A 9337-nucleotide genomic window follows, 5' to 3' on the forward strand; every position below is an offset into this window, starting at 1 on the left:
AGACTATTTTCCTTCTTTATCTCCGGCTCTCCCTCAAGACCCTCCTCGAGGGCAGCTGCCCTGTCTGAGCAGTTAGATGCAACATATAGCTGCAAAAGCCTTCAAGGAAGGCGGGACCGATGCTCATGACCTTGTCAGGACAGGCATTTTTCCAGTAGTTTGAACTGCCGGACAAGCCCCCCGCCATGAACAGGTATATCGCAGGTATCAAGATCTTAAACGGGCCTTAGTAGACTACGGTCCAATGAAGTCTCTAGCCTCTCCCCCTCAATATGTTGTTTGGCTCCAAGAGTACCAAGATCTTTATATACAACAATCCATTAGCAACCTGGATAATAATGTACATATTACAGCAGACATGCTGTTAGGTGAAGGGGCCTTTAACATAGCAGAACTACAGGTTCATTACGCCAACCATCAAGCATGTGGTCAGGTTGCTAACATAATACTTGAGGTGTGGCGTCGCATTCCTGAGGATCCGAAGCACCTAAGGCACATAGTTTTAACCCCTGCAAAGAATACAGTATTGCCCAGTGAGTTTCAACCACCTTAAAGAAAGCCAAAAGTACCATTAGCAAGTTTTGCCCCAGAGCATGTTAAACAGCCCAAAGCATGCTAAATAGTTTAATTCTAAGCCAACAATATGTAAATTCAGTTTTAAAGCCATGTAAAAATAAATATTTAGAATTCATAGTTTATGATTATATAGATGATATCTTGATAGCAGGTCCTCAATTAAATCCTTTGTTTTTGCAAGACCTGTCTCAAATTTTACAACAGTTTGGTCTTCATATAGCACCAAAAAAAGTGCAGCCACAAACACCTTATTTGTACCTTGGGCATAAAATGCTCTCCTCCTATGTTGCACCTGTAACACCTGAATTAATAATTTCACAATGGTTAACTCTGGTACAATTATAACAACTGTTAAGACACATCAATTGGGTACACTCATATTTCAAGCTACCCACACAACTGTTAAAACCGCTGTTTTACCACCTTAAAGAAGGTCAAGATCCTACAAAGCAAATTAGTCTTTCCCCAGAGGCACATAATTTTTTACAAAAAATACAACAGCTCATAAAACAGCAGGTTATAGACCACCTCCCCTATCACCGGTGCTGGAAAGTTGGACAGGATTGAGCCCTCAAATGGGAATAACCACTGCTGGAGGTGGGTAAAAAGGCTTGTATGTTTTCACAGATTTTGGTGTTTGACAAAGGCAGAAGTGCAGAAAGCAGAGTTACCTGTTTTTTTTTCAAACTATAAATCATAATCACTTTAAAAGCATACTAGGTAGCTGACACAGGTAGTATAGTGTCAGCAGATGGAGCCACAGTTATTACCCATCCACCTCCCCCTTAAATAAGAAAAACCAAATAAAACTCTTTTTATGGCAGATTTTGAGGTTAGCTCAGAAATCTCCATGAAAGGCTGAAGCTAACAGGTGAGCTAAACTGAGGCTACCTGAGGACTCCATGAGGCCACCTGGACCTCCAAGAGAAGCTGTGGGGTCAAGGTGTATCCCCAACCTGCAAACCGATCCTGTTGAATTTGGTCCAAGTAAAATGCAGATTCCAGCTCAACAAGCACGGCCCCCTCCCTCTGCCTGGCCTGGCGGTTGGCCCAACAGTGAGTCAGACACTATCTTTCCTTTTCATCATCAGCTGCTTCTTTCTATTCAGATCTGGCCTCAGAAAAATAATGTAGCATTTGGGGAAAAAGAGGCAGCCCAGCAGCCCGGCACTGGAGGCCAGGATGGAGAAGACCTGCACGGCCACCGTGTGCTTCCCCTTCGTGCTCAGGTAGGCGGGCACAAAGGCCACCCACACGCTGCAGAAGACCAGCATGCTGAAGGTGAGCAGCTTGGCCTCGTTGAAGGCCCCAGGCAGCCGCCTGGCCAGGAAGGCCCCTGTGAAGCAGACGGCGGCCAGGAAACCCAGGTAGCCCAAAGCACCGTAGAACAGGGTGACGGACCCCGCGTTGCACTGCAGGACAATTTGGCCGGTCTGGGAGTGCCTGTCGGAGTCTGGGAAGGGTGGAGAGATCCCCAACCAGGCGGTGCAGAGGCCGAGCTGGACAGCGGAGCACAAGAGGATGATGGCATTGGCCAAGCCCTTCCCCAGCCACCTCCGCATTCTACTTCCTGGTTTGGTGGCCATGAAGGCCACCACCACGGTGACGGTTTTGGCCAAGACAGAGGAGAGGGCCAGGGAGAAGATGATGCTGAAGGCCGTTTGGCGGAGGAGGCAGGTCACCCTCCTTGGCCGGCCGATGAACAGAAAGGAGGACAAAAAGGAGAGCAGGAGGGAGGCAAGAAGGACGTAGGAGAGATCCCGGTTGTTGGCCTTGACTACTGGAGTCTCCCGGTGTTTGATGAAAGCTCCTAACACAAAAGCCGTGGTTAGGGAGAAGAGCAGGGCGAAAGACGCCAGAAGGGCCCCCAGGTGGTCTTCGTAGGACAGGAAAGTTATGACTTTGGGGACACACTGAGTCTGGGCCTTGTTTGGATGCTGGTCTTCTGGACACTTGTCGCAATGATCTGCATCTGAAATGGAAAAAAAGATTGTCTCCAATATCATTTAATGTGCCTTACATCCCATAATAGTCTGTCAGCCCAATGAACTCACCCCCAACCAGTACAACCATGCCAGAAACACCCACAATGTATCTAGCTTGAGCATGGGGGAGGTCCGATAACTCTGCCCTCTCTTCGCTCTGTCCTCCGGCCCCATTCCTCCCTGTCCTTACCCCGCTCCCCCCTCCCACTGGCTGACCTGCTCCAGCAGGTGTCAGCGACACACACAGGAAGACTCCAGCCTTCCCACAGGGACACAGTTTACTGTCCGGAGTAATTTCTCGCTACTCATTTTGTGAAATAAATGATGGCTGTTAAATGTAGACAAAGCAAGAAGGGCTCTGACTTAAGGACTGTCTGGACACCTCCACAGAATGGGTCTGAGTCAACCTTTGCCCCACTCCCCACGAACAGCCCATCGCTCTGGAGCCCCCCACCTTCCTGGGAGGAGACGGTCCCTTCTGCGCACCGAGCACACGCGTAGCAGCACAGCGGCCTTCCTTCCTGAATCAGCTTGCTGTATCCCGGGCGGCAGCTGGCGGTGCACCTTGACTGAGGCAGGGTCTACGCAGGAAGACAAGGTGCATCAAGGAGAATCTGTGTGGTGGGGGAGCAGTTTGTTTGTAGCATTGAGTCACACAGTTGGGAAGACCTAACAGGACCTCGAGTCTGAGGTTAGCAGGCACCCTAAGACGGTTCTTGAGGGCAGAGCTTGGGGGCAGAACTGGGAAAAGACCCCTCCCTGGCCCTCATGGTGATGCTGCACTCCAAATCCTGGCTTTCCCAGCATGGGCTCCTGACAAGGTAGGATCCTGTGGGACTCAGGAGGTCAAAGGACAGAGCCCCAGTGCTGCCACGTGCAGACCACTCTCCAGCAAGTCTGGAACCAGCACCACACACTGCCCCCAACCCCAGAGTGGCCAGGTGGTCCCGAAAAACGTCATAGCTGGTGGTGCTGAATTCCACTGCAGAACACACTTGCCCACCCAGATTCTGCTGTGGGTTGTCCTCCAAGGCCACCCAGGCAGTTCCACTCCCCAACCCAAACTGCAACAGGACTGATATGGGTCTAAGACTTTCCTAAAGACCTTCTGCCCTGTCAACAGAGGAGGCTCTTCCACTTGCTGCAGCTCAGCTTCTCCAGCTGCCAGTTTAAGTCACTGACTGCAACTTCAGGGACCCCCCACCTTGTTTTGCATTGGGGTTTAGGTGTGGCTGCCCCAGCCATGTTTAGCTCTGTTTGGTGCCACCAGAACCCACATTTGTTGCCTGCCCATCACACACTGCTCCCGCCTTTGCTCTACTCCTGCTGTCAGGAGTTTTGTCTTGCAAAATATGTGGGCAGGAAAAGGACTCTCAGCTTTTGAAACTTGATATGATGCATCTAATATTTTATTAGATGTTAGAAATCATGGATTTCCCCACCTGGTTAAACCGTTCAGGCCACTCAATGGCGCTCTGGTCTATGGTGACGTGGAGGCCTGGTGGGCTGTGTCGTCTTGCCAGGCTCCCAATTGTCACTCTGACAACAGACTTGTTGGGAAAAGCCACCCAGTTCACTATGTCAAAGTCGGCTGCCAGATCCCCGTCCCCATCCAGATACAGGCCGTCCAGGGAACTGTTGTAGACTCCGAAGTTCCTCAGGAAAGGATGGAGCTGGCACAAAAGAGAAACATCAGAGGTCAGGGAACTGTGTTGGGTATTTCACAGAGATTGAATCTCCTATGAGTCAGGGACGATGCCAATTGTTTGGTTGGTTGGTTTCTCTAACCCCCGTTTTCTATTCTGCTGCCCAGAGGCAGATCTACCCCACTTGCCCCCTCCAGGTACGCCTCTGCCTTGAATCCTGAGTCAGTCCAGGAGAGACACAGGCAACTCGATCACCACAACTCCCCATGTGGTAACAGAGCAGCCCCAACGTGGCATTTGCTGAATCCTGTGAGGGGAGGGAGTTTGGGAATGTTGAGGCCTCCTTGGCGGAAGGGAACATTTGTTCCCCTCCTTCAGGGTAAGCCCCCACTGTCGCCATGGGTCAACTTGGACCTGTGTTAGCAATATCACTGGTGCCTTGACAGGTGAAGGGAAATTGGGTCTAGAAATTGGGAGAGTTAGTACAAAGAATATATTTATTTACCCAGCATGTAATTAGTCTGTGGAACTCCTTGCCACAGGAAGTAGTGATGGCACCTTGCCTGGGGGCATTTAAGAGGGGATTGGACAAATTTCTGGAGGAGAAGCTCATTACTGGTTACAAGTCATAGTAGGTCTGTGCAAGCTCTTCGTTGTAGAGGCAGTCTGTCTCTGATTGCCAGATGCAGGGGAGGGCAACGTGACAGATGTTGTGTCTGTTGTATTGTGTGCTCCCTGGGGCATTGGAGGGCCAATGTGAGATACAGGAAGCTGGACTAGGTGGGCCTTTGGCCTGATCCAGCGGGGCTCTTCTGATGTTCTTATGAAGAGGGCTTTTTCAAGGTGTTCTCTTTCTGCCTGGCTTTAATGGTGGCATGGACTCAACCACCAGTTTCCCTAGTAAACAGATGGTAGCAGAAAACAGGGGCAGTGAACTCTTAGCTCTCCACAACGCACAGCTATGCCCCGGCCACCACCCCCCCATTTTTCCTTCACAGAGGCATCTGAATGTTTTGCTCCAGTGTGAAATCTGTATGAAGCCGGCCTGTCCTGTGCTGCATCTGAGCTAAGCTAGATGTGTAGATCTGCAGCACAGTCTGCCCAGAAGAAGGGAAGGGTTTTGATGCTTTCATTGCAAAGGCATCCTGGCTGCAAGTGTGATCTCTAGTCCTCCCCCACACACACACTCTCGTGCAGGTACAGGCTTTGACTGAGAGAGAGAGAGATGCCAGTGGGGCTAATGGTGGCCAGTGTGGCGGTCCAGGCTGGTGAGGGGGGGCAGAAGGAAAGGGCAGGCAGAGCTAGCCAAGTGTCCCCCAAGTGATAGTGGCACCTTGGGGCAGGGCCACTGAGAGGAATCTTCTCAGGGGGTACAAAGATTACTTTGGGCCCCTTCCCAAAGACAGAGGGGGTGAAATATAGTGACAGGCGGCAATGGGGGCCAAACAGTCAGGGGGAAAGTGGCAATCTTTGGAGCCCAGGTCTACCAGTCTTCCCAATACAGAACTCAGGTCTACCTGCCTGCCCGGCATTGGTCGCTAGATACAGTAATACGGAAAACCAAACCCACTCCTAAGTCTTTCTTAGATCTTTCCAATACAGAAAACCATTGCAGGAGATGAGTGTTCAGACTCACACCAGAATGAAAAGCATCCTGTTTGCACCAGAACAGACTTCTGCAGTCCCACAGCCATGTCCCTGAGCTCCTCTACACTCCTTCATGAGAAGTGGATCCTCTTATCAGGTGTGACACTGTGCTTCCTCTCAGATGTGACACTGTTCAGGAATGTTCCTGGGCCTGGTGTGTATGGCTTGTGGCAACAGTTGCTGTCATGTGCCCACGGTTATGCCCCCAGCATCCTATGTGGGCAGTGAGTCTGGGTGAGATTGGAAAATATCAGATTCTAGGAAATTTCTGGGCCCCCTCCTTTGGCTCCCTTTTGACCCTGGGCCCGGGTACAAATTACCCCCTTTACCCCCTTTCCTAGGCCCTGCCTCGGGGGCTGCTGCTGGATGGTCTGTGTCACCTGGAGCCACTTGGAGGGGGCAGAGAGAAGGACTTGTTCAGGGAGATTCACATCTGGATTCCCCTGAAAGATACGTGCCATTTCACTTCCTTCTGACCTTGTTCCAAGGCCCATCAGTAGCCCTGACTGTCTGGGTGGGGAGAGGAGTACCTGCCACGGCTGCACCCTCGGAACCTCCAGGCTGCCTTCGGCCTCCATCACCCTCCGCCGGAGTCGAGATGAAGACGCGGCGTGTAAGGCTTGTGCCACAGCCTGGACAGCGCTGTGGATGGCATAGCTGTCCACGGCCAGGGCTCTTTCCATCACATCCCAAGGCAGGGGCTGCGGTCTTTCTCTGCACCTCGTCCAGCCTTTCGCGGACAGAACAGGCTTCAGAAACGCACAGTGAAATCCCCCCTCCATTAACCGCTGCCAGGTGAAGAGAAGCATTTTGAAATCATTGTAATTTATCCTTTTCATTGACCGGATGCAGAAGGAAAAAAGACCCTGAATGTGCTGGAAATACTTATGATGTGGCCTCAGGTTCAAGCTGATGTCCCCAAAGGCTGTTGTGATCCAGATTTTCCCCACTATGGGTTTTATTAAGATTTCAACTACGTGTTGTATCATGAATATTCCATCTATGAAGGAATCTGCATGGTAAAGGAACACATTGACTTGTCTCCCCTTGAGGAGTGATTCCTTACGGAGCAGTATTTTACCTGTAGACAGCCCCGAAATGCTCTGGGAGTAAGCGACACAAATGCCGCTCTGAGTTAACAGGGGCGTCAAGGTCCTGATGAACCGCTCTCCATTGTCAGTATCTGCAGCAAACAGAGCGACCCAGGACCACTGGAAGTGCAGGAGCAGCCCGAACACCCCCACGTACTGGGGCTCTTTGGGGACCGTCCGATAGAAAAATGGGGACCGAGTTCTGTCATTCAGACCACGAGCCGTGAAAGCATAACTGACCTGGGAAGGGAAAGGAGAGATGGATGTTTGGATTTATCTTCAGGTCACATATTTGGTGGCCTCAGCTTGTTAACAGTGAACAAAACCCTGTTTCATTCTGATGCAAGGAAGCCCCCACCCACTGCAAGGACACGTCCACGGAACTAGGCAGTGCTTCTCTGTTCAGCCTTCTCACACACTGCATGCCCCACCTCATTTTTGGATGGGAGGCAGCCACGTGGGACGAGACGCAGCCTGTGCCCTCCACCCACTCTCACCTGGGGAATTTTGTAGGCAGTCAACATGGCCGAAATATGGCTGGAGAGGTCAGCTTCAGCCCCTTCAAGAACTGCCAGCAGCCGTCTCTTCCTTCCACAGCTGTAGTTTGGGACACGTGTCTCTCCAGTGGAGAGCAGGTCTACAAGGGCATCGGAAGTCACTCGGGCATCAGAATAGGTGTTGTAGATGTTGTAGCCCAGAGTGACATTGGGCAAGAGCCTGGGGTCCCGGTTGATCTTCTCAGTGGCAAACAGGAAGGACAGGATGAGCCAGTACTGTGTGTCTGCTTTACTGAAACAAAAGGACTGTGCTGGATTGTTGATGCAAAGGTCTGGATTTTGTTGGGGGTCAGAATTGTGGCTACTTCAGGTCTAGTTCCGAAACATGAGGGGTTTCCCATATAAGGGTTTGGGCGTGTCAGGCTGGACATCCATGCTGTGAGGTGACCAACCATCTTCACTCTAAAAGGAAGCCAGGGCAGGGCCCCTCCCCTACCCCCATCCTCTGCACAGGTGAGCATCTAAGGCTGCCTGGACTGAGTCAGTCCCTTGGCCCCTGAGCTCAGCATTGCCCGCTGACTGGCAGCAGCTCCTCAGGGTGTCAGGTGGGGATCTTTCAAAGGCTGGACTGCCAGGGATTGAAGCTGGCATGCAAAGCAGGTGCTCTCTCTGTTAGGGGCTGGGAGGGGGGATTTTTGCCATCACCTTTGGGGGAAGATTTCATTGGTTGGGATGGTGGTCAGGGGAGCCCAGCTCAGGAATCACAATGGCCTTGTGTGCAAAGGACACATTCCCTGGAGATGCAGGTGCTTCTCAGAGCCCAGCACATCTCCCTCCCAACAGCAATGGCCAGAGGATTTGCACCCACCCTAGAATCACTGCAGGGCTGGCTGATTGCTCAGGGGCTGAATTGGCACCTTGAGGACTGCAGGGGGCTTGCCTCTTTTGCAAGGGAGGGTGAATTAATCAAGTCATCATTGATCATTCTGCCTGGCCAGGCTCATGACTTGTGAGGTTGGGGGGAAGAGGGAGAAATTGGGAGTCAGTTGGTGATGTGGTTTCCCTAAGCAGCCTCTTAGGGGAGGGCAGAGGAGGGTTCAGGACTGCAGAGAACTGCAACTGCCTGACCCACTGCCCAGGGCTGCAGGGTGTGGGTGGTGGGGATGTGGACCTGCTAAGAGGAGCTGGGATCCACACAGGTTCAAATCACCACCAGTGAGCTCGGGGGGGGGGGCACTCTCCCCAATTGTGGGGACTGCAACTGACTACAGCTGTGAAGTGGCACTCCAAATGGTGCCTTAGTGTGTGGATGCATTCCCAGATTTTCCCCCATAGGCAGAAGGATTGCTGATTTAGCCGAGACAAGGACACAATAGGAAAAGCCCCCCCCCATTTGGGGTGGCTGGAAGCCATGACATCAGAAGGGGCTGTAGCAGCCACCAAGCCATCATCACCAGCCCCTCTTGACTTACCTGGAAATGCTGGTTGAGGGAGGCTCAGTCAAGGGCCGTGGCTCAAATGTGACTCTGTTCGTGGAAAGGGCCCCACCGAGGAGGTAGTCTCCTGGCCTGTAATAATTGAGCAGCTCCTTCTCCTCCCTGTTCACAAACTGGGGGCATTCTGCCTTTAGTCCCCCACAGGCCACAGGGACCAGGAGCAGCAGCAGCAGTCTGGGCACCCCTGCCGCAGTCATCTCCCAGCATCTGCTCTCCAACACCAGCCACGGATTGGAAGCCAAGACCGCCTTGCCAGGCGGAGGCTGCAAGTCCTTTCAGTGGCTTGCATCTGAAGGGGCTGATATGAAGCTTCACAGCAGAGGCCCTGCCTGGCTGAATTCCCATTCCGAGCTCTCCGTGGACCAGAAGCTATTTCTGCAGCTGCTTCTTCAGACACAG

General features: G+C 52.1%; 1 protein-coding gene across 1 annotated transcript; it reads right to left on the reverse strand.

The window, feature by feature from the left end:
- Window positions 1–394: 394 nt before the first annotated feature.
- On the reverse strand, window positions 395–9135 carry LOC136639186 (vomeronasal type-2 receptor 26-like). The gene is made up of 9 exons (XM_066613190.1): window positions 8915–9135; window positions 7443–7734; window positions 6936–7185; window positions 6385–6584; window positions 4004–4234; window positions 3016–3142; window positions 2259–2548; window positions 1845–2075; window positions 395–487 (listed from the first exon to the last, which is right to left on the reverse strand). The coding sequence occupies exons 1-9, from the start codon at window positions 9133–9135 to the stop codon at window positions 395–397; spliced, it is 1935 nt and encodes a 644-aa protein (XP_066469287.1).
- Window positions 9136–9337: the final 202 nt, after the last annotated feature.

This window comes from Tiliqua scincoides, chromosome 2, assembly GCF_035046505.1.
Source record: "Tiliqua scincoides isolate rTilSci1 chromosome 2, rTilSci1.hap2, whole genome shotgun sequence".
Taxonomy (NCBI): Eukaryota; Metazoa; Chordata; class Lepidosauria; order Squamata; family Scincidae; genus Tiliqua; species Tiliqua scincoides.

What these genes read in the sequence shown, in the direction of transcription:
- LOC136639186 (XM_066613190.1), bottom strand. Translation starts at nt 9,135, where the DNA reads ATGACTGCGGCAGGGGTGCCCAGACTGCTGCTGCTGCTCCTGGTCCCT. An exon ending in CCCTCAACCAGCATTTCCAG is followed by an intron (nt 7,735 to 8,914) that starts GTAAGTCAAGAG and finishes CTTTTGTTTCAG; the next exon opens with TAAAGCAGACACACAGTACT. An exon ending in GACCGTCTCCTCCCAGGAAG is followed by an intron (nt 2,549 to 3,015) that starts GTGGGGGGCTCC and finishes TTTCCATTTCAG; the next exon opens with ATGCAGATCATTGCGACAAG.